The sequence below is a fragment of the Apiospora kogelbergensis genome, assembly GCF_038363985.1.
Source record: "Apiospora kogelbergensis strain CBS 113332 chromosome Unknown utg000008l_segment0_segment0, whole genome shotgun sequence".
In the NCBI taxonomy this organism is placed as follows: domain Eukaryota; kingdom Fungi; phylum Ascomycota; class Sordariomycetes; order Amphisphaeriales; family Apiosporaceae; genus Apiospora; species Apiospora kogelbergensis.
The window spans coordinates 671,785-695,352 of NW_027117425.1; the positions used below are offsets into that span (position 1 = coordinate 671,785).

The 23,568-nt window shown below is 55.2% G+C and overlaps 6 protein-coding genes across 6 annotated transcripts; 4 read left to right on the forward strand and 2 right to left on the reverse strand.

The window, feature by feature from the left end:
* Positions 1-1,400: 1,400 nt before the first annotated feature.
* On the forward strand, positions 1,401-4,253 carry PG998_012156 (uncharacterized protein; the record flags this gene model as incomplete). Its single annotated transcript, XM_066878972.1, has 4 exons — positions 1,401-1,928; positions 2,006-2,105; positions 2,188-2,750; positions 2,820-4,253. 4 exons carry the CDS (start codon positions 1,401-1,403, stop codon positions 4,251-4,253), a joined length of 2,625 nt encoding a protein of 874 aa, XP_066725356.1.
* A 1,181-nt stretch (positions 4,254-5,434) lies between these two features.
* PG998_012157 (uncharacterized protein) lies at positions 5,435-7,733 on the reverse strand (the record flags this gene model as incomplete). Its single annotated transcript, XM_066878973.1, has 9 exons — positions 5,435-5,720; positions 5,808-6,483; positions 6,545-6,632; positions 6,699-6,732; positions 6,793-6,821; positions 6,897-6,943; positions 7,016-7,206; positions 7,275-7,423; positions 7,491-7,733. 9 exons carry the CDS (start codon positions 7,731-7,733, stop codon positions 5,435-5,437), a joined length of 1,743 nt encoding a protein of 580 aa, XP_066725357.1.
* Positions 7,734-8,414: 681 nt separating this feature from the next.
* On the reverse strand, positions 8,415-13,393 carry PG998_012158 (LysM domain-containing protein; the record flags this gene model as incomplete). The annotated part of the gene is made up of 13 exons (XM_066878974.1): positions 8,415-9,137; positions 9,188-9,396; positions 9,463-9,568; positions 9,636-10,362; positions 10,426-10,603; positions 10,668-11,442; positions 11,501-11,565; positions 11,656-11,673; positions 11,794-11,860; positions 11,916-12,093; positions 12,227-12,318; positions 12,381-12,590; positions 12,644-13,393. The coding sequence occupies 13 exons, from the start codon at positions 13,391-13,393 to the stop codon at positions 8,415-8,417; spliced, it is 4,098 nt and encodes a 1,365-aa protein (XP_066725358.1).
* Positions 13,394-14,512: 1,119 nt separating this feature from the next.
* Positions 14,513-18,790, forward strand: PG998_012159 (uncharacterized protein; the record flags this gene model as incomplete). The annotated part of the gene is given in 9 exon segments (XM_066878975.1): positions 14,513-14,874; positions 14,885-15,134; positions 15,201-15,592; positions 15,637-15,699; positions 15,757-16,352; positions 16,408-17,585; positions 17,906-18,220; positions 18,284-18,376; positions 18,428-18,790. The coding sequence occupies 9 exon segments, from the start codon at positions 14,513-14,515 to the stop codon at positions 18,788-18,790; spliced, it is 3,612 nt and encodes a 1,203-aa protein (XP_066725359.1).
* Positions 18,791-19,128: 338 nt separating this feature from the next.
* On the forward strand, positions 19,129-20,226 carry PG998_012160 (uncharacterized protein; the record flags this gene model as incomplete). Its single annotated transcript, XM_066878976.1, has 1 exon — positions 19,129-20,226. One exon carries the CDS (start codon positions 19,129-19,131, stop codon positions 20,224-20,226), a length of 1,098 nt encoding a protein of 365 aa, XP_066725360.1.
* A 1,467-nt stretch (positions 20,227-21,693) lies between these two features.
* On the forward strand, positions 21,694-23,027 carry PG998_012161 (endo-beta-1-4-glucanase celB; the record flags this gene model as incomplete). Its single annotated transcript, XM_066878977.1, has 3 exons — positions 21,694-21,857; positions 21,898-22,327; positions 22,395-23,027. 3 exons carry the CDS (start codon positions 21,694-21,696, stop codon positions 23,025-23,027), a joined length of 1,227 nt encoding a protein of 408 aa, XP_066725361.1.
* Positions 23,028-23,568: the final 541 nt, after the last annotated feature.

The window sequence follows — 23,568 nt, forward strand, 5'->3', positions numbered from 1 at the left end:
ACAATGTTGATCAATGTCGTTTCGAGAAACATTGGAACGACTGGGCTCGATGTGTCCCGACAAAACACGTCGAACCTGCCAAGCGGATTGTCGCGCAAAGTCGATGACAGGCTCTGAACCGTCGCACTCACTGACGAAAAGGCGATGGTTCGAAATGGCACATGGCTTTGGCTTCCCGCATTTTTTGATGACGGCAAGTAAGCAAGCCGACCGCAGTCTCGAAGACAGACATCCTGGGTCTAGACTGTCTGGTATTGATTGGGGCGTCATGAGCGTGGTAAGGTCAGCAGCCTTGAGGCGTCGCGCCCGCCCAGCTTGTACGAGAGCCCATGTGCCGCCTTTGCCCATCTCCCAATGTGTGTAGTCTGATATGTATCGACGCGCAAGCAGAGCTTTGAATGGTATCAAGGTCAATCAATGTATGTGCAACAGTAGCGCGTATGGCGGGATGGCACGTGTGAGTGATCAAACAGTTTGTTTCCTGTTTGGACGTATCCAACACAGCGGTCAAGCCATAAACAAGAGGCTCACCCAAGCCCTTGGCACCCTATCGGCGCCATCCAGCGTGATCAGCGGGCGGTGACTGTGACCACACCAGCGCTGGGAGGCTGCTAATTAAATGGACTAGAGGGAGTTTGGGGAATTACGAGATGCGGGATGCCGAATGCGGGGGTCTGAAAGAAGACCCTGGAGCTTGAAGGATGGGCAATCACCCCCCAGACTCCGCCACGAGAAGGCATCTTCCGAAGGGCAGGTGGCAGGGGGCTGCCCCAGCTCTCCAGCATGTTAGAACCAAGATGTGTTCGCATGCTGCCATGCTGCCATGCTGCCATGCTGTCCTCTGCCATGCTATCGATTGAGTCAATTATATTTCATCTGAACTCTAACGATGCGTTGCTAGTTAGTAGATTCGATCCGTTATGCGGGGTGGCAGGTGGAGGAGAGGATGACTTGCGGCTCGCGGTGCGCGGGGCGAGCCAGAGGGTTCTAGGCCTTGTCCTGGTGCTTTTCCCTAGGATAGGAGCTAATTCACAGAGTTGGCTTGGCGTGGCGTTTGAGGGTTGGAATGGGATTCTCGGCGTTCCATCATCTGAGCAAGGGCTTGCGTTGGTTGCCCCAGGCAGGGCTCGCTACGACCAAGATAAGCACATGACGATCTTCTTCTTCTTCTCTCTTAAAAGCAACACCCCAGGACAAAGAGAAAGGAGAATGGAAATGCTTTGTTTGTAAGCTCTTGTTGTCAGCAGCAGCATAGCATCCATCCCGCGCGAGTCAAAGTCAGTAGCGACATTGACTGACACGCACCCAAATATACACACAATCCATCTTCTCTCATTCCACAGCATCTCTAATACGTGCCGACCCGGGGAGACGGTGAAACAAAGTATCAACAACCAACCATGTCTTCGGCGGGCAACGGGACTCGGGCGACCCCCCAAGGCGGCGTGCTGGAGGGGTCGAACCCGTCGCAGTACAACCCGACGGACCCGCTGACCATCTTCATCATCCAGGCGGGCCTGATCCTGATCCTGTGTCACCTGCTGCACTGGCCGCTCAGCAAGATCCGGCAGCCGCGCGTCATCGCCGAGGTCATCGGCGGCATCCTGCTGGGGCCCTCGGTCATGGGCCGCATCCCGGGCTTCAAGGCCGCCATCTTCCCCGACGCCTCCATCCCGAACCTGGCCCTCGTCGCCAACCTCGGCCTGGTCCTGTACCTGTTCAGCATCGGCCTCGAGACCGACGTCGCCTTCCTCCTCAGCAACTGGCGCGCTGCCACCTCCGTCGCCGTCGGGGGGCTGGTGTTTCCCTTTGCCGTCGGCTGTGGCTTAGCTTGGGGCATTTACCATCAGTTCGCTGACGATGCTGGCGTGCAGCCTGTCGCGTTCTCGACTTATATGCTCTTCGTTGGTGTCGCTATTGCTATTACGGTTAGTCTATGTCTGGCATGGCTTCAATTTGCCTTTCCTGCTTCCATCGAAAACTCTGTGCTGACTTGTAGTCTCAGGCTTTCCCCGTGCTCTGTCGTATCTTAACAGAACTCAAGCTGCTTGAAACCTCAGTCGGTGTCATCACCCTCTCCGCTGGCGTGGCCAATGATGTAGTGGGTAAGTTTTCGCACTCGAATTCTCATTTCAAGTTATTTGAACTTCTCGTTTTACATGTCTACTCAGCTAACCCGTATACTAGGATGGGTTCTGCTCGCTCTCTGTGTCGCCCTGGCCAATGCCGGCACCGGCCTCACCGCCCTCTGGATCTTACTGTGCTGTCTCGGCTACATGCTCTTCCTGATGTACGCCGTGAAGCCGGTGCTCACCTGGGTGCTCCGTCGTACGGGCAACATCGACAACGGGCCCTCGCAGAGCGCCATCGGCCTGGTGCTGCTGGTGGCGCTGGCGTCGGCCTTCTTCACGGCCATCATCGGCGTGCACGCCATCTTCGGCGGCTTCATGGTCGGCCTGATCCTGCCGCGCGAGCGCAACTTCAACGTCAAGGTCATCGAGAAGCTCGAGGATCTCATCGGCGCCATCCTGCTGCCCCTCTACTTCACCCTCTCGGGCCTCAAGACCAACATCGGCCTCCTCGACAACGGCCTCACCTGGGGCTACGTCATCGCCGTCACCTTCACTGCCTTCTTCACCAAAGTCCTCGGCGCCACCCTGGCCAGCCGGCTTAACGGCCTGGTCTGGCGCGAGTCGTTCGCCATTGGGGCCCTGATGAGTTGCAAGGGTCTCGTGGAGCTTATCGTTTTGGTATGTTTCCCCTTTCTCGTACACCGTTTCGCATAGGTAGATGTATTGCATTACTAACCAGCCCTACAGAACATTGGTCTTCAAGCAAAGATCCTGAGTACGCGGACGTTCACCATCTTCGTCGTCATGGCCCTCCTGACGACCTTCGCGACCACGCCGCTCGTCTCTTGGCACTACCCTCCTTGGTACCAGAAGAAGATCGCGGCGTGGAAGCGCGGTGAGATCGACTGGGACACGGGCGCCACCCTGTCGCACCTGGCGACCGCGAACCGGTCGAACCTCAACATGGGCGCGGGCATGAGCCGCGTGAACAGCATGCTCGTCTACCTGCGCCTCGACAACATGCCGGACACGCTCAACCTGCTGTACCTCTTCGGGACGCAGACCGATACTACCAAGCAGGCCAAGACCGAGGCAGTGGACTCCAAGGAGCCCGAGACTAGTGTTACGCCGGCCCACAACAAGCAGACGGTCCACACGCACGGCATGCGCCTGCTGCAGCTCGGAGATCGAGACTCCAACGTGCTCACCGTCTCGCAGGTCGACGAGTACACGCGCCACGACTCGGTCGTCAACATCTTCCGCACCGTGGGCCAGTTCCTCAAGCTCGCCGCGTCGGGCGAGGTGGCCGTGATGCCGCCGTCGCGGTTCGCGGAAGCCCTGCTGGCCAAGGCGTCGGACACGGCGTCGGACCTGCTGCTGGTGCCCTGGACGGGCACGGGCGCCATCTCGGACGCGACGGTCGGGGCCGCCGACGACCGCGTCCTGTCGGCGTCGTACCTGCAGTTCGCCGCCGACCTCCTCGCCTCCCCGGACCACAACGTCGCCTTGTTCCTGCCGCACAACCCCAAGCGCCTGCTGCCCAACAACGACCCCCCGGCTGCAGCAGCCGCCGCCGCCAAGCGCCAGGACCAGCTCGGCCGCACCCGCTCGTTCAAGGAGATGCAGTTCGGCGGCACCTCCGTGCCCGGCATCCCCGCCATGGACAAGTCGTACCACATCTTCTGCCCCTTCTTCGGCGGGGCCGACGACGAGGTGGCGCTGTCGCTCGTGTTCCAGCTGTGCGAGGCCGCCGGGACGACGGCCACCGTCGTCCAGTTCAGCGACGCCTCCTCCACATCAGGCGGACTCGATGTCGCGGCCATCGTCGCGTCGCGGGACCGCGACGGCAGCACGGGCAAGAAGATCGCCGTGGACAAGGTGCACGCCGACAAGGGCGCCGAGGCCGCGCTGAGCCGGGCCCTCACCGAGACGCGCGGCGGGCCTGCTGCTGCTGCTGCTGCTGCGGACCATCACCACCACGACGCCGCCGCCGGCCGCACCAACTGGTACAACCTGGTGGTGCTGGGCCGCCGCCACCACCGCGAGCCCGAGGCCGGGTCGAGTGGCAGTGGCGGCGAGGCGGATGCCCGGCATTGCCTGGGCGATACGGCGGCGGCGTTCATGGCGTCGGCGGAGCTGAGTGCGAACGTACTCGTGGTGCAGGCGCGGTCCTCGCAGTGAAGACCCCCTCTTCGGGAGAGCGAGGGGGTTCTACGATGCTTTTACACTGCACTGGGTATTTGGTTGCTGTTGGGTTTAGGGACGATACCAGAAGCGCGGCGTTGCTTTATCTGACATTGCATTGGGGCTAGACTTCGCGTAGAGCAAGTCAATTAGCAGGACACGGTCTTCCACTTCGTGACCATAGACACATATATCTGCTGAAGTTCATTGTGTATTTCATCTCGGCTTCTTTCTGGCAGATGTTGGCCGAACCCGCGTGGGGGTTTCTGCAGGGCCGGGCCGGACACACACATACATAGAGAACGTGGTCAATAGAATCACGAGATATGTTTCACTCAGGCCATGTACCTATTACCTCGAGGATCTGTCCAAAAGTGATAAATGACGGCGACGCAGTGGAATGGCGAAGTGGGAGGGCTGGGTAGCAGTGCATAAGTACTCGAAAGCGACGACATGGATTTACGCGCCTACCACCCTACCCCGTCCCCCCTCAGCGCCCCCTCAGCGCTAAGTCCAGCAAGTCCCCGCTGCGCTGCATGCTGCACAGAGCAAAGGCCACAGTGGGGTTTTGGGCTCTACGCGCCGTCTTTTCTGCACAGAGCGACCGTTGGACCCGCCCTGGCTAACCGCCCAACCCCCGTCGCTCCGTCTGCCATACTGCCATCACGCTCCATCAGCCCATGTCGCGAGGTTGGGCTGCTTCGTTTCCCACATCCCTCGAGGCGGTGGCGGGAGGGTGGCCGAATGGGGATGGTAGAGATAAATGCGATCAATTGAAGGCAGGGTGACTTGGGGGCGACTTGGATACATGCGAGGGCCGAGGCGGGATTCGGTAGCAAAGGGTTGCGGTCGTCAGGTACCTCGCAAAGTCACTACTTCCCGGGCGAGTCGCTTGCTGTCCATGATGCGTCTCTACCCAACTGATGCGCAGTGCGAAAGACACACAAAGAGGACAGGGATATACAACAAACTGCACACAACGATACTTTCCTATTGTGTTGCCTACGATAGCCGGTACACGCACCTGCCAGCTACCAATGTACCGCCCCTGTTCATTCTCTTTCTTTCGCCAACCCCCAAGAGCATATCGTAAGTCCACCACCACAAGGCATCGTACCGAGTACTTAGCACCCAGATACCTGGTCCTCTCTCCTTGTCTCTGCTCCACCGTATAGCCTCTACATCCCCACCGTATAAGGTGTCGCATCGCTGAAGATCAGCGCGGGCTTGCGCGCCGCCAGGTCGAGCAGCATCTCGGCGAAGTAGCTGTTGGCCCACGCGAACCAGGGCCGCGAGTAGTCGCTCGCGTTGGAGATGGACACGCTCTCGTGGATCAGCCCCAGCCCGTTCGTCCCCTTCAGGATCACGTCGAGGCGCCGCCGGATCTCGTCGTCGTCGTCGCTGCCGTAGATGGCCGACACTTGCGACATGGGCCAGGGGTGCATGGGGTCGACGTGGGGGCCGCTGGATGGCGCATGTTAGATAGATGGACCGACAGAATCTCGCTGCTTTCGGGCAAGGAGGGAAGGAAGGAAGGACGGGAAAACTCACCCGATCCCGCTGAAGCTCGCCCCCTCCGCGTAGTACGGGTTCAGCCGGCTGTACAGGTGCTTCTTGGTCGCGACGTAGGTCGAGTCGTTCCGGTCCAGGAAGCCTAGGTACGGCAGCGACGCCAGGCTGGGCACGTTGGCGTCGTCCATGACGTAGTAGCCGCCGTAGCCGTTGGTCTCGTACGCGAAGACGTCGCCGCCCAGGGTCCGCGTCGTGTTCCAGACGGCGTCCCGGATCGTCGCCGCGTAGCCCCGCGCCCGCTTGGACAGGTCGCGGGACTGGGCCGTGGCGTCGAGCATGTCGGCGATGTGGTCCAGCTCGACCGACATCATGGCGTTGTCCGAGGTGATGAAGCCTGCGGGGGCTCGGGTTAGCGTCGCTCGCAGATGGCTTTTGTTTCTTGTCATCCAGCTGGAAAGACTCAGGAAGGGGAAGATCGTGGGGAGTGGTAGCGGGCACGTACTGAAGACGCAGAGATCGTCCGACGGCCGGTGGCTCGACGCCACCAGCCCGTTTGCCTTCTTGGGCTCGCCGTTGCCCTTGTTGGGCACCATCGGCGAGAGCGCGCCGGGCGTGCCCGTCCAGTTGTAGTAGCTGACGTACTGCCAGTCGTCGGTCCACGTGCTCTGCGACTGGCCATGGATCGTCGTCATGATGGCGTTCATGGCCGATTGCCCTAGGAAGCACGTCCGAGTTAGTTCCGGCTGGCCTTGCTGTTGTGGGATGAGATGACTCACAGTTGTCGTTCATGAAGGACGTGTCGTTCGTGTTGGCGTAGTAGGAGCGGGAGATCTTCAGGAACCCGGCTAACGAGTCAAGTTCGTACTGGATGAACTGTCAGCCAGATTCTGCGAGGAGGCAGAAAAGGGGACAGGTGTTTGTTTCGCATACCTTGCATTCGAACACAGTGTTGTTATCAACAGGCCTATGCCACACTCACTAGTCAGAGGACGAGACTCCAAGCCATATGGCAAGGGATACGTACGGGTTGACTTCCACGTTGACGGCCCAGTCCTAGCAATGAGTCAGTCAAACGTGTAATATCGCGGTACGTCAGCACCATGGGAGTTTGATGCCAGCAACACTTACGTTGATAGAGGGCTTGAGGCCGCTTTCCGGTGGAGGTTGGAATGCGCCTATACTCTAGGATTAGAGAGTGCGTCTTCTCGCAGCGAAATATTCATGGTGCTGTCGTGATAGCTACATACCACAGTAGGGGTATTTGGCAATGTAGCGCGACTCGGTATTGATCACGGCTTTGACCAGAGCCTGCAGGTTCGGGTCCTGCGGGAGAAGCTTGTACAGGTGGGCAAACTGGTTGCCTGTGTCTCGCAGCCATTGCGCGCTGCAACTGATCAGTTCTGATCTCTTGATGGCAAGAGGCTCGTCAACGACCACACTTACGTTATGTCCTGTCAAATGAGAGCCAGTTAAAACACCTCGATTATCAGAGGGGTAGGAGGGAACCGTAGACTCACACCGGTGATGATAAAGGCCAAGTTCTTGTCCGGGTCGAAGTACTTCACCGTCGTGTCCAGAGTCGAGGGGAACGTATTGGCGAACAACCTGGCCATATCGGGGTCCTTGAGACGCGACTGCATGTCACTGATGACTTTCTGCAATGTACTATTAGTTCTCCTCGTCTATCATGTGGGAGCCCAGCAGTCTGCAGACAACACATACCTCCACAGCCGAGCTGTTAAAAGTCCGACATTCGGGGCTGGGACGCATGTCCGGCAACTTGAGAGGCCCGGACGAGGGTGTCCCATGGGGTGACTTGGAGTACTCGTTGTAGTCTGGGCACGAGACCGATGTTCGGTTGTGCGCCGGGTAGTCGGACCATGCTGCGTGGACGGGTGACGGCAGAGATGGGCCCAAGAGGGCAGCGGTGGCGGCGAGAGCCGTCTGAGCAGTGAGTCCGCGCATCTTGTCTTAGTCTGATTACCGAGACGTCTAACAGATAATGGGAAGCTCGTTGGTATCAGAACTCGGAAGCAAAGAGATACTGATGGTGCTGCTAGATAGCTTTGGGGCTTCTCCAAGATGGTGCGGAGAGAGAGGTGAGACGGGGAGGACTAGTTCCTCTTTATGTCACCACAGTCAAGTTCTAGTGCATCTCTGGTAGGTTCCGTGCCTTGGTAACGCGAAGCTACTATCGCAACTGTGGAGAGGATCCAGGGGTCGGGATGCGGGGAGATGCGGGGGAGGCAGGGGCGGCCAAGTTGAGTTGTACGACTTCTTTTTGATCTCGGGCACCTTCGGTCTGCCGACCCGATGACGTAGCTTGCCGTGTCTGCCGTGGAAGACGGGGGTAGGGGCACCTTCGCAAGCTCGAGGCCGGGAGGGTTTAGGTCATGGGTGGTCCGGGTGATGTGCGCAAGAAGCCCGATGCAATGGGCAGGGCTATCCAAGGTGGCTACCAACCATTTCAGCATATCAATGAAAGACTCGATGAGGTGTCTGAATAAATACAGGCCGACTGTTCATAGCATCAACGACTCTGCACGGAGCAATTACATATTAGATAGGCCACGCGCCCACTTTGCCTTTGCATCCGTCTACTTTGAAGCCTTTAAAGATATCCTCCTACGCTATGTCCATACGTTTTTAACTTGTCGGCGCAGGCTGATCCTCACCACTACTCGTGGTCGACGGTTCCTTCATACCGGGCATATCGGAGTACTTTATCTTCCAATCGTAATTCGGGCCCACGCAATACGCCCTCCCCGTCTTCAAGCGGCCGTCGCAGCCCTGTACGGACTGGCCTAGCCCCGCGTTGACCGCCAGGAACAGGTCCATAGGCATCTTGTGGCGCACCACGATAGCGGTGCAGGAGTCGCCAGCCGAGGCGGGGCCGACCACGTACCAGCGCCCACAGTTGCGTGTCGTGCCTTCGGGGACGTCGGCGCCCTCGGGAGGCGCCGCGATTCCGTACGCGTAGCCGTCCGCGACTTTGGGCTTGGTGGTGTCGATGGCGGCGACGTCGCCGCCGTGCGCGCCGTGCTGCGGGCCCATGCACAACGTGCGCCCGTACACCTGCATGGCCGTGTCGAGGCCGACGCATGAGGCGCCCCCGACGATCCAAGGGTTGAAACGCGCGATATCGCCGCGCGCCATGGTCTCCGGGTGCGCCCGCTCCACCTCGAAGCACCCGGTGTCGGTGGCCGCCAGGGCGTATACGCTCTCGCACGCCGTGGGGAGGCAGAGCTTCACGCCAGCCGGTAGCACGGCGGTGGCGTTGCAGCTGTCGATCCGGTACTTGTTGAGCATGTACAGCGTCGCTGATGACACCGACTTCTCAGCCGCGATGTCGTCGCACGTTTGTTCAGGCTTGGTCGTGTACCACGTATCGGTAGCGCATTCGTCATACTCGTTCTCACGGACGACAAAGAGGGGAGGGGGACCTCGGTTGGGCCCGAAGCGCCGCAGCGCGAGTAAACGTACTCCAGATCCCGTTTGAAAACTTCATCATATTGCGAGTACGGCGTGCGTTGCATGACGGCAAGGCGTTCCTTGTAGCAAAAGGAGCAGATCTCGTTATCTGGCATATCCTCGATCGTGCTGACGATGGTGAAATCGTCGATCAGGTCTGTGAAAGTGTTAGCTTGCCGAATCTTTGTGTTACTATTGGCCGTGGTCTGGCGGGAAGACTGACCATTGCAATATTCTCCGGAGACGGGATCCGTCAGGCATGTCTCATTGTAACCAGCCCACATCCTACCACCCGCCGTCGTGGGCGCCGAGTCGGTGATGTTGTAACCCTTACAGGATGACTCAACATTGTTGAACCAACTTTTTGAGGCTCTTCCCACAACCCTTATCGCACACCGCATCGGTTTGCGCTTTGTCATCCAGGGAACCTCTGTAGCCAGTGTTTACGAAGTCTTCCACGGTCGGGTCACATAGAATCGCCTGCGAAAGCGCTGTTTGGCACGTTTCAGGGAGATCCATCCTTCCGAGAGACTCCTTAAGATATATCTGGAAACCCGGGAAGTCTCGCTGGCCGGAAACATTGTTAGCTCCCTGCAGCCAAGCTAAAATTGACGATAGGAAGCCATTTTGGTTGTCTTTGGCGTATGTTGGGGTGGTGCCAATAGGAGATATCATTTCGACGATGTTCTTGGTGCAAAGATTGTATATCCAGATGTCGGAGCTCTCCTGAACCTCGAAAGCCCTAGCCTGGCAGTCTCCGGTGTTGACACAAGATTGGTCATATTTGTCGAACCAACTGTACAATCCGGCCCCGAGTATGTAGATTGCGGACGACTCGATGATGCGCACAGCCCAAGAAACCGCGCAGCCCTCGGTCTTGCAGTCCGAGAACGTGGGGTCATCAGGGAACAAGCCTGCCTGGTATGGACTCGGTGCCTTGGGTAGCGGCTGGAAGTACGGCGACTCCGTCTGCGCCATGGTCATGAGGATATCGCTTGCCCCAGAGAGCTGGTACTGGTACATGATGGCGTGTTCTGATGAGGTGCCCCAGAGCCATGCACAGTCGCTTTCGACAAGGACTCCGCGACCGACATAAACGTCGATCTGATCCTGTGTGACTTTGCTGTAGAGCGAAGAGATTAGAATGTAAGCCACGAAATCGATAACCAGGATGCCAGTAACCTACTCCATGTCATGATCTGCCACCCACATCCATGCATTTTCCATGTATGCCGAAGACTGAGGTGTCAAGTGCATCATCATGGACGCAGCTTTGCATTCCGGATTTACACTGCCAGTCAGCTTTGGGCAGTTTTCGGACTGCAGGTCTGATCCTACGGCGCCCCCGACGCGAATGTGGGTATCTGTAATATACTTACTGTCAGTCATCACTCAACATACCAGTCTTGTCTCGTGGCATGGACTTACCCCACAGTCCCACGGATCCCTGTGTCTTCTCGCGTGCGTTCCATTCGACGATTACAGCACCGGCCGTGGCACCTCGTACCGTGAAAAGCAGATCTTGGATTTCAATGGTGCCAACGTCCCCTGGCCTGCCGACTTGTACTACGGCGCGTGGTGCCAACTCGTCGGCGAACTTGTCACCCACACCCATAATCTGTGACCACGCTTGGCCGATGATGCGTGACCCTATCGGGACCTTCAGCGTGTCTCTGACCATGTAAACGCCGTAGGGAATGAATACGACCGAGGATGTGTTGGCCGCACCCGAGAGAATGGCATTGAGCGCTGACGTATCGTCCGTGACGCCGTCTCCACGCGCCCCGAGCTCCCTGGCGTTCAGAATGTTGGCCCGTGGGACGTCGTGATACTTGGGCCGGCGCCGGCTGAAGAGACTGGGCTTCATTTTGTCGTAGCTCGCGCCTAGCAGCGCCTGTTTCCGGTCCATGGTGGCGATCGGGGCGCCGTTGATGAATTCGCCATGTCCCGTCGTGTTTTCGATGCGCCCGAAGCCCCAGTTCTCTAGGACGAGCTCGTCGCCGCCGCCGATCAGCGTACGCTGGGCGGCGTCGTCGCGGATTACAGTCTGGACGTTGAAGAAGCCCACGTTCTGGAGGAGAAACGCGGTCGAATTCTCCGCGAGAAGCGTCGTGATGATGCCGTTCACAGTATTGGCGATCAGCGAGTCCGCCAGGATGAGTGAGCCCACGCCTTGGCCCGTCGACGCTCCGCCACCGCCGGCCTATAGTACTGTTAGCTCTGTTGTGGACGCACGGGGAAGGCGTGCTACAAGTACTTACTCCGCCAGCAACAATGAGGCCGTTCGTACAACTCTCAATAACGAAGTCATGCATGGTCCAAGCCCCTATAATGTATGTTTAGCCAGGTGATACGGATGTGTAATAAACGAAATGGAAGCGTTGATAGAAAAGGTTATGGACATCACTGCACTTACAATCCCAGTGAATCTGTACTGCAGTGTTGCAGTTAACAAAGACTAAGTGACTCGTAGTAAACTGCTGGTTGCCCATGTAGGCCCTGTTATGTCATGTCAGCGGCTAGGAGTGTGACTATGGCAACTATGTCAACTCACCCGAAATTCCCCCCACAAATGTCAAATCTGCGAGAAAGCCACCAGAGCCGTTTTCCATATAAATACCCTTGTATAAGAGTCAGACTTCATAGGCCCAATCATGAATGGGGTTTCCAACACACCTGTTGGGTATTCCCTGGAGTATCGGAGTTATACCGCATGTAGAATTCGATATTCTCCAGAGAGGTACCTTGTGCAACCTGCCAATGGATAGCACATATGTAGGCCGATGGGTCGGTCAATCTGATATCCATCTTGAAGTTTCGAATGCTGCGGAGGAAGTTGTTTTGATTAATATACCTATAAGCTGCTAATTAGTGACTATTTTCAAACGGTGCTAGGACAATGTCTTCCAGCGTGACCAACAGAGAAGTGATGTAGGGTAGAAAATTCCGTTGATCTTAATTACTGGACTTCTGGAAAGTATACATACCATTGCTGGTCGTCGTCTATGTAGACATCGCTGGTAATCACGCCAAGACCCACGAAGCTCGAGGCAGCCAGGATAGTTGGTACGTTGTGAGGCTGGAGATGAAGTATCAGCGATGTCTATTTCAGAAACAGTAAAAGAGCTCATGGATACGTACATCACCAAGAAACTGGGTGTTATAGTACTGGATGATAGGAGAGCTGACTAGGTACGATCCAGGAGGGAAGTACACCACAGCCGGGGTTCGAGTGCTAGAACCACAGTTTGCGCCACAGCGGCCTCCATCTGAGATGGCTCGATTGATGGCAGCTGTGTCATCTGTGGTGCCATCACCGACAGCTCCGTAATCCTTGACGTTCCTCCACACCTAGTAGAAGGTCAGCACATTTTCCGTATCCTAGATTGCATCACTGTACTTACCTTGTAATCTGTTGCCGCATATGGCGCAGTGCCCAGTTGAGCCATGTCGACCATCCAGTACCCAGAAGCGCGTCGATTCACTCGATTTAACCCAAACGGGATGGCCTCGGAGCCCTCGAATCCATCACCGAAAGTGGCCAGGCGCCCTTCCGGCCTTTTGAGCTTCTCCGGCCGGTTAGTGTCGTTGGCCTTGAGGTTGTACTTCTCTCGCATTCTCTCCGCCACCTCACTGTGGTTTCCATTAGGTCTTTGAGGTTTGAATTCGGCAACGATGCGCGCTGCTTCGGCAAGCTCAGGGGGTATGGTGTAGGTTTTAGAAGGTGGTAAGCGGGAAGGTGAGGATGAGGGTGAGGTTAATGGAGATACTTCTTCTCTTTTGGCATTTGCATCCTGGGAGGTATTCATAACTGAGCTGCCAGTGTAGTCGAGGGGTTGCGCCAGCTGGCCCTTGGATGCCAAGTCTGACTCACTGAGGAACTCATATTTGTTGAATAGAGGTTGCTCAATCTTCAACTTGTTCACTTCCGAAAGTGCAGCCAAAGCTTGTTTTATCATAGCTTCGGAGTGAGTGATACCAGTGGTAGAGTTGGGACTCGCCGTTCCATGGCCTCGCTGTTGATGTAGATGGCCATGGCCATGACTATGACCATGACTACGACCATGGCCGTGACTTGCGTCGACGCCTGGACTACCCAAAACCAGTATAGAGCATAGAAGCCATGAGGATAAAGAGTCCCGGAATTTCCTCATGGTTACCGGGAGTGAATTTGATCACACAAAAACAAAACTTAAGTACCGCAGGTAAATACGCATTTCCGTAGGGGGGCCTGTGGTCTGCCTGTCACGATGCATCAAGAACTTGTTATAAAGAAAGTCTCTCCATGGGTGTTAGTAGGGCCCCGTTCCGATGACTTCGTCGTTGCAGCTAAATCAGGAAGAATTCGGCTTCTGATTTCTCATTCTCGCTTGCCCGGCACCATGATTGATGCAAGGACTTCGACTATCTAATTTTTTCATCTACGTGTGACTTTTCTTCATGAGCAGATTACCCTTTGCGGACAACGAATCCATTTGCCATTCTGTTTCCGGGGTGTTCTCTGGTTCTGTGCTATAATATCAGACCACCATCACTGTCCAGTGCATCACACTATGGGTGAATCAGGGGTGGGAAAGGAACGAAATGGTTTCTAGATTTGGTGTCGTATTATGGGAATATGATATTGACATTGACGCTAAATCGCTGATAGGGTGGAATTACCACGACATAAGTGGATATGTGAAAGGCTAGAAGCTGGAAGTCACTCTTTGTACTGATTAGCGCCCTATAATCAGGCCGAGTCGTAGGGTCTGCCGAGGCCTTGGGAGTTTGGATCATATCACCGCCGGCCGTTCAGTGTCGGGGTCTCTACGGACAGATGTGCTGTGCCGCTCTGCCGCACCCGACTGTGGCCCTGTTGAATCCCTGTTGGACCCTGTTGGACCCTGTTGGACCCTTGTTGCAGCGAACCACAAGGGCCTGGCCTCGGCTTCTGCTCCACTTGACACGGACAACAGCCGTCTTTTGAGTTAAAGTCTGACTATACTGATGATGCCCCCATACAATATATTCCCCGAGGACTTTGCCGAAATCAAACGATAGTTTACTTTTGGATGTGATGTTGCTAATGGTTTCCAAACAACGTATCTTGGTGGAACAGACACGAACAAAAACGATTCCGTGCATATTGCCTTGTATCTGGGCGCGGGTCATATCGTGCACAGATTGGTTCAAGAATTGATCACCAGTCGATTTCGTTATGAGTTGATGATACCCCGTCAATTTCTAGACACAGATAGTTTCTCGGCACTCATCGCGTTCCTACTACAGACATGGTGGGCAATACTCATTTTGCCAATCGGACTTCGTCCTTTCGACATTTGCCCTTTCTCTGTCTATTCGTACTCTGCATTCTAGTATTTTCCACAGGCACATACGCAGAAGGATGTAGCAAAGATAACCCTTGCGCTGTCGGGTGCTGTTCAAAATTCGGATTCTGTGGTTTGGGCCAGGACTGTAAGAACGGCATACCATACTTTATGAGAGTCACGCTGACCTTTACCCTTCTAGTCTGCGCCAAAGATGTGTGCGTGGATACGTGTGATCGCAAAGGTGACTGTAATCCCGGTGGGTGGGACAAACAATATTTTTCTAAGGAAAAATGCCCTCTCAATGGCGAGTTGACAGACTTCCTGTTTGAACAGAATCCGTTTTTTTAACAAGTCATATACAGTATGCTGCTCGGCTTTCGGCTTCTGCGGAACCACGGAAGAGTTTTGTAAAGGGAAAGAAGTGAAGAGGCCCTCTTACGAGGCGAAGGGTCAAGGCTTCAGTCGTATCGTTGGATATTACGAGAGCTGGTCACCTTCCAGGCCCTGTAACCAATTTTACCCAGAGCAGATTCCTAAAGGGATCTATACACATCTCAACTTTGCCTTTGCCACTATAGACCCGGTACGTATTCCAGAATTCTGATTGTTTTCTAAAAGAGACGATTGCTGATGTCGAATATCCACTCAGGTGTCATACGAAGTCAAGCTAGCGGCGCCAGCGGATGAGGACCTTCTTAGACGCTTGGCGGCGCGAAGAGACGCTGATCCAGGCCTGTCTGTTTTCATTGCCCTCGGTGGGTGGACGTTCAACGACCCCGGACCGACAGCCACGACATTTTCGGACATTGCAGCGTCTCAGGGGAACACTAAGAAGTTCACGGACTCGCTTATCAGCTTCTTGACCACCTATGATCTGCAAGGAGTCGACATCGACTGGGAATACCCCGAAGCAGATGATAGGAGTGGCAGACCAGAGGACTACGAGAACGTTGTCACATTCCTCAAACGGGTGAAATCCGCACTCAAAGGAACGGGTGGACGAGATGGGCTCAGCATCACCTTGCCTGCATCCTTCTGTCAGTAATTAGATTTGCTTTTGCCTCTGACACATTGCTAACGTCAAGTTTAGGGTACTTGCAGCATTTCGACATTGCCAAAATCCAGGACATAGTCGACTTTTTCAATATGTAGGTTCTGACTACCAAATCAATGATACAGATCACACACTGACAATCTCCATTCAGTATGAGTTATGACTTCCACGGCACATGGGACATGCAGAATAAATGGGTTGGCGCTTATTTGAACCCACATACTAACCTCACCGAGATCCAGGACGGGCTGGATCTACTCTGGCGGAACGGAGTGAAAGAGGAGAAAGTGGTGCTCGGCATGGCATTTTATGGCCGAGCATTTACCCTTGCCGATCCCGGCTGCACATCCCCGGGCTGCGTGTACGCATCGGGAGGCAACAAGCAGTCTTGTAGCCACGAGATCAGTGTCGTCCTCAACTCGGAGATCGTGGACATCCAGAAGCAGACTGGCGCGAAGAGCGTACTGCTGAAGGACGCGGCGGTCAAGCAGATGGTCTACGACTCGGACCAATGGGTTACGTACGACGACGAAGACACGTTCCAGCTACGAGCCGACTTTGCTCGGCGCCAGGGGCTGGGAGGGCTGATGGTGTGGGCAGTGTCGCATGACACTGCCGATGCGACATTCAATATGGCGCTTGCCAAGGCTGCAAACAAAAAGTTCCAGAAACTGGAAGCGACAAGTGACGGTACCCAGACCGATGTCACGTATCATAAGCAGTGCAAATGGACGAACTGCAACCAAGGTATGTTTACCCGCCCGTATCCCTTTGAGAAGATACTGATTGCAGTTTCTTGCAGAGTGCCCGGCTGGATACAAACGGATGAAGAGGGAAGACGGTGGTGCTCGCAGTGGTGAGTATATGGTCGACCAAGAAGGTTGTACCTCTGGTATCCATCAGCTCTGCTGCCCCGAAGACGAAAGATTGCCTTCCTGTGGTTGGTATACTCACAATAACGGCAAATGCGACTCGAAATGCCCGGTCGGCAAACTCGAAGTCGGGTCGAACAGCAAGTATTGTCGGTCTGGCTACCAAGCTGCCTGCTGTGGCGACACGCCTGATTCCATGGCACTCTATCTCATGTGTGGTTGGTCCACAGCTTTCCCGAAGTGCAACGACGATGATTGCTCAAAGTCGCCGCCCTGGAGCAACGAGATTGCTCGGTCCAACTCTGGCAGCGGCGGAGCCCAGTGCAAGTCCAAGCAAGAGCGCAAGTACTGCTGCCGTGGCGACTACCCGGGTAAATCTTGGGACAACTGCGAGTGGCGGGACAACCTGGGCATCCAGGTGCTGACCAAAGGAAGCAGCGGCGGCGTTTGCATGCCCAACTGCAAGGAAGACGAGGTTCGCGTGTCCATGGACCACCAGGGCTGCTCACAAGGAGCCAAGGCCCGGTGCTGCACACCCAAGTTCAAGACCGAGACGAAGAGAAACACGGCCGAGAACGACGAATGGAAGACTCTGCTCAGTAAGTTTCTGGACAACACCACCTGCACCGACGACCAACACAGCGAGAAGTACAGGAACGAGCAGACCTTGATCACCTACATCAACGAACTCGTGTACAAGACCCCGGACGCAAAGCGGAAGGAAATCTGGAATGCCCAAATTGGCCCCAAGTATTCCAACCTAAAGTATGACTCCCTTACCAAATGGACCAAGACGGATGCGTCCGCCCAGGCCCTGGGGGCTCTCCGTCTGCCCCGCGACATTCTATGCAACCTGCAGCTCTACGAAAACCAAATCGGAGGGAAAGGCACTGATTGCAAGTGCGCTGGTGTCTCCTGTTCAAATATAGGCCCGCGAGGAGACTCTGACTTCGGGGATGCTTTTGAGGCGGATTTCCCCGCCTTCAATACTAGCATGCTGCTGGAACGTGGCTTAGTAGTAAAGCGTGAAGGCGAGACACTGAAGCAAATAAGGGCATATTCGCCGATACTGCGTGCATGGGTCACGGTAGAGCTTTGGATGATGGCTGTGAGTAAATTCATGAGGGCCCTTCGCCCCCCTGATTGATGGTGCATGGTAAAGATGTGCTGCTAACATGGTGATAGTACCCGTCGATCGGTGAATGGTTCGACAATGACAATGTTTTTTCAAAGGCAATTTCCTTCGCCGCTGATATATGCACTAATTGCGACATGCGAGCCGTTTTCTTCAACGCCATAGGAGGTCGAGATGGCTGGCACAGTAGGCTTTATTCCTCTTCCCGCCCCATATCCTGTTGTCTAGAGTCGGCCGACTAACACTTCGATGTGTTAATTAACCATCTAGCCGAACACATATTCGAACGCCAGACCATGAGAAGATTCGTGTGGAGCAGTATCTCAGGACTTATACCAGGTGGAGTGCGTGTTGAGAATGCCCGGGGTAACGACGATGCCTTTACCGGCCAGTCCATCTACGGCGGCATTGACCCGAACTTCTGGCTGCGTACAGGAATGACGTCGATTACTACAGTAATCGGCGCTGCTTTACCTGGCAGCATCATGGCTTGGCCAGATTCGCCGGAGTACTGGCCCAACCGCCGGTTGCTGCATTCCCTCGGCAGCAGTCTGGTGACGGATGTTTTCACAGTGGCACCTGCTAGATTCAACGAACTCAAAGGAGTGGTAAGGAATGAAATCCATAACTATGATGTGACGTCACGCAGCTAATCAAGTCCCTTCTTCCAGGTCTGGGGCTACAATGATCCATACCCCGTGAGCGAGATGGAAGCTTATATAAACAGCGGCAATTCCGAAGCATTTTTCACCCGTGTAAAGCTTGTAAGTTATAATTCTCTTCATTCAACCACGAAGCTGACCCAATGTTATCAGGCCCTGGGCGTGATCAAGTACTTCGAAGTACCACAGGTCAATACCGCGCTATCGCAAATCCTGCAACTCATCCGTTGGAATCTCGGTATACAGCAGCACATGCACTGGCTGTCGACGGGCGCAGATGTGCTTGCAGTGGCCCGCTTCGACGAGTACTTTCTTGCCCACTTGGACACAGTGGAGACTGTGGTGCGAGAATGGGCGGAAGAAGTGCTGGTGCTGGCGCGTAAGGCATGGGGCCCGCGCATCGACTTGTTTCCTGACGTGGTGTCGCTGCTTAATACAGCAGCCAGTCTACGTATCCTGAGAGCCAATTTTCCCTTGAACGGCATTCCAACAAACACGCTACCGGCGAGGCCCTGATCGGGTTATGCAAGACCGCGATGGATGTAGGAATGAACCTCTAGAGAGATTGTAGTTGATGGGAGCCATTGAAGCACTCTCCATAAGAAGTTTGTACCCATGTCATTTAGTACCCGAGTCCCTATGTAGCCACTAGATGCAAGGTACAAGACCCGCTATGTACACGTGTATATGTTCAAGTGGATAATCGCCTCATGGCAGAGGCCCCTGCCCAGAACCTTGTCCCCTGCCTGTTCAGTCAAAGGGTCTACAAGGGAAGTTGCCTCTGGTACAAAAAGAATCAGCAACCCGCCTGGTACTCACTGGTCGACTGTCTCCCGTCAATGACGCGAAACAACATGGAGAGCCAGTTGACTGCACCCCCACGGATGCATGAAGCCACCAACATCGGCCAACATGACAATGCTCTTCGGTCGGAGACAGAAGAGGAAGTGCAACGAGATGTTGAAGTCATCAAACAAGCATTGGCTAACCAACCGAAGCTGACCCAGGAGATGAAAAGGATGCCCTGGCCCATGTACAACCCTCTCCAACGCCGCCATATCTTTGCGGGAATCCTATCATCCTTCACGCGCCGGGAAACTCTCACGGGTTTTTATCGCAGCCGCACCTGGGGCTACACCATTATCCGCACCGTGTATGGCGACGGATGGGACGCCAAGGTCCAGATCGCCCTTTCCGCTATCCAACATACCGTTCACGCCATAAGTGAACATGACATCGCCAGAAGAAACGAGGCGATCGAAAAGTTTGTGGAGTGGGGCCGCTGGCCGGAGAACATGGCTGAGACGGCGGACCGGCGGATCGAAGATGAGTTCGAGCGACGGCTTGTAAACGATGTACTGGAAGACCGAGACCTCTTGGACGACGCCACAGTCGACCAGGCACGCGCGTACTTCCTCCGGTGGGCACAGGAACGCTTCGACATATTCCATCCCCCGCCGACAGAGCAGAGCCAAACACCTGCCAACTTCCGCTTTCGCGACTGCGAGCCCTGTAGCCCACGGCTCTTTGCGTGCATACTCTTCGACGCCGAGACCGTCGAGCACCTGCAAGGCGTGCCCGAGCCGGCGGAGCTTTACCCACAGCTGCGGCAGTTCTGGGTCAAGATTGTCGAGGCGCAGCCCGTGCCCCGGCAAAGTTCATATTACGCTAACGACGGCTCCATGTGCGACGTATATCGAGTGCGGCTTGCCAATATCGTCAGTTTCTGGGCCGATACGAGCGATGGCAACCCGGAAACGACTACGGAGGAGATGGACCCCCAGGATAAGAGGATCCGTTATTATAACCCGCACGGCTGGTTTCCCGAGGACATTATTACAGCATGTCCGCCAACGGAGGATGAGCCTGTGTCCGATCCTACTCCAGACTCCAAGCAAAAGGGCTCGAAGGCTGATACATCTCAATTCTGGGGGTCGGTAATGGATTCCTAAATAGTACCCTATTATGTATGTAGGCATTGGGGATCTCTTGGTCATTCTTACCCACTGTCAAAGCCTCTTACAAGCTCTGCTATACGCCACAACCTTCGCCTCGAACCAATCGTTATTCAGGTATGCGTTTTTATCGGAACGTGTGCCCACCGCGCCAAAGTCGGTGCATGAGCTCGTTTTGCTCGCGCCCCCCCGTCGTTTGTGCGGATGTCGTAGGCTGCACTTCCATATTCATGCTCCTTGTGCTCTCCATAAGATGTTTCGCCTGGTGATAATCATGTCCGTTAATATATAAATCTTGGCGGATATTCGGAGTATGGCCCGCTCGGGTCGCGGGCTGTTCAATCGGTGAACGGAACGATTGGTGATTGTGCGTTGCAAGCCAAGCCAGCCCTCTGAGGACCGATACGCCACCGATGAAAACGCCAGGTATTTAGGATATGGCGGGTTCCTGAAGGCCATCGGGTAGTAACGACTAGCGTGGTATCAGTCACTCTAAGGAGTTTGAGACAATGATAGCTAGGGACACGGTAACAATAAGTAGCCAGGCTTACGTGGAAGTCCTTCATTTTGGGGTAGGAGTATAGCATATGTTTCCGATGCGACTCGGAATGCTGCACTGTTACCAAACTTGCACCTGAGTTTGGCGTATGTACAGGTTAGAAAGTAAGGTTTGCTCCAGACGTGCATTATATGTCCGGAAAACCATTCTAAAACATTCCAGAGCAGGACGCTAAGAAACATAGTTTGGCGAGGGTTTAGAGTTTGATTACTTCGCTCAAGATGAAGTGCGCGCATGCATATCCCTGTCGCTGAAGAACAACTCAGGCGCTCTGTCGCATCGTACGACGTCCAACGTCATTGGACAGTCTGGATGCCGAAACGATCAGTGAAGGTCGGCTTAACCCTCGACGTGCCGCGGAGATTCCGGGGAATTCCTTATGCATTGTCGGCAGTTTATAACCCCACAAGTTCGGTCAGGGGGTTGCATGACTCGTGTTTCCAGTAGCGCATGCAAAGTCGTTAGCTTCGTCCGGGAGCTGTGGTCTTGCCTCTTGTTCAGCCTAGGAGACACAGGCGGATCAGTATATCGCATGTATACCGAGTAAAACCATGCATTTGCCACTGCCCATACTCAAACATCTTCATGTTGCAGAGGCATAGCAAGAGAAACCCGCATCGTACGCAACCCCCGCACTATGGAAATGTGCGGACAGGCAATATATATAAGCTTTGTCTTAGGTATGGCTGTCCCAGGCGTTCTCCACCGACTCGTGGCAATGCTACCCTGAGTCGTGGGTGAATATATCACTCAACTAAGAGCATGGAGCGGTGAAACTGATTCGAGTATCATAGCCTGCGTATAATATCAAGTCCGATTGTCCATCCTGTGCGTTCAACGATACGACCATCCCTTCTACTTCATGTTTCTCTATTCTCGGTTTCCCTCTTAAGTGAAGGCCCAATATGTCTTACATGCTAGCAGCCCTTCTGCTCTCGTCGCTGGGCACCACCCATGCCCAACGGGTCGGCACCGCCATCCCCGAAGTGCATCCCAAGCTCCCGACGCAGAAGTGCTCAAAGGCGGGTGGCTGCGTGACGCACGCCACGAGCATCGTCGCGGACGCCATGTTCCACCCCCTTCCACGTGATGGGCGACATGAACAAGAGCTGCAATCCCAATCCCCGGGGCAAGGAGGACTGGCTCATGGACAAGAGCATCTGCCCGGACGCGGCGACGTGCGGCAAGAACTGCGAGTTTGAGGGCGTGGACTACGAGAGCATCGGCGTCACGACCAACGGCTCCGCCCTGACCATGCGCCTCTTCATGCCCAACAAGACGGGCGGCTACGACCGGGCGTCGGCCCGCATCTATCTGCTCGCCGAGGACGAGATGAACTACGAGCCCGTCCGCCTTTTGGACCAGGAGTTCACCTTCGACGTCGACATGTCGCTATTAGGCTGCGGCTTGAACGGCGCCCTGTACCTGGATGAGATGGACATGAGCGGATCCCGCAGCGAGAACAACCCGGCCGGAGCACAGTACGGCACAGGTTACTGCGACGCCCAGTGCTACAACAAAACCATGATCAACGCCGAGGTATGTAATTACGATCCCACCCTTGCTGCATAATTGTCTGGCACATGGACTGACACCCCGAGAAAAGCCTAACCTCAACAACAGCGGCGCCTGCTGCCACGAGATGGACATCTGGGAAGCCAACGGCCTGGCCACGGCCATGGCGCCCCACACGTGCAGCAAGCCAGGCCCATTCCTGTGCACGGGCGACGAGTGCGGCAAGAGCGGCGTGTGCGACAAGCCGGGCTGCGGCATGAACCCGTACAAGACCGTTGGCCCCAAGTTCTACGGCCCCGGCCTCGTGGTGGACACGAAGCGGCCCTTCACCGTGGTGACGCAGTTCTGGACCGCGCCCGACAACAGCACCGCGGCCGGCAAGGTCATGAGCGAGATCCGCCGCGTCTACCTCCAGGACGGCCAGCGCATCGCCGAGGACAAGACCACCATCACGCCCGAGTTCTGCACCAGCAACAACAAGACCGACTTCGACCGCCTGGGCGGCGTCAAGGCCGCGGGCGAGGCGCTGGACCGCGGCATGGTGCTCATCTTTAGTATATGGAATGACGAGACGACATTTATGAACTGGCTGGACTCGGGCTCGGCGGGGCCGTGCGGTCCTGAAGATGGCACTCCGGAGAAGATTCTGGCGGCGAACCCGGATGTGGCTGTTACTTTCTCTAACCTCCGCTGGGGCGACATCGGGTCGACTACTCCCGCCTAAACCGAATCTGGGGATTCCTAGGCACGGTTGAGGGATATCTGGGTATCGTGTTGATGAGTTGGTTTATCTCTAATGGGACAATGAGGGAAAAGGGGAAAAGATACGTATCATCGAGTGTTACAACAGTAATTCATTAGCGGTATGGAATTGAGTTACCCCGATAACAATTTGTATACTCCCTTTCATTATAATGTCACTTGCTCAGAAGGCCTCCCCGTCGAAAGGGGATGGCAAGGGTTAAAACTTCGCACAGCCTTCTCTGTTTGTTGTCGTGTATGATCAATAGCAAATGACACATTACTACAAGTACGAAGGGGATAACCCGGGTTTAAATACGATGCCGATCTGAGGTGATGTTCCGGAGTGGATGGCCAGTGTTACGCCGATCTAATTATCCTCGGTCTGCGTGCCACTGCAGGTGATAGGCCAATTACTTGTGCAAGTGCTTACTTGGATGCCTAAAGCGGCATACATGGGTTCTTTTCGGCCCAGGTACAGAGGTATGTTTTGCGAATGGCCCACCGCCATTGATAGGATGGCT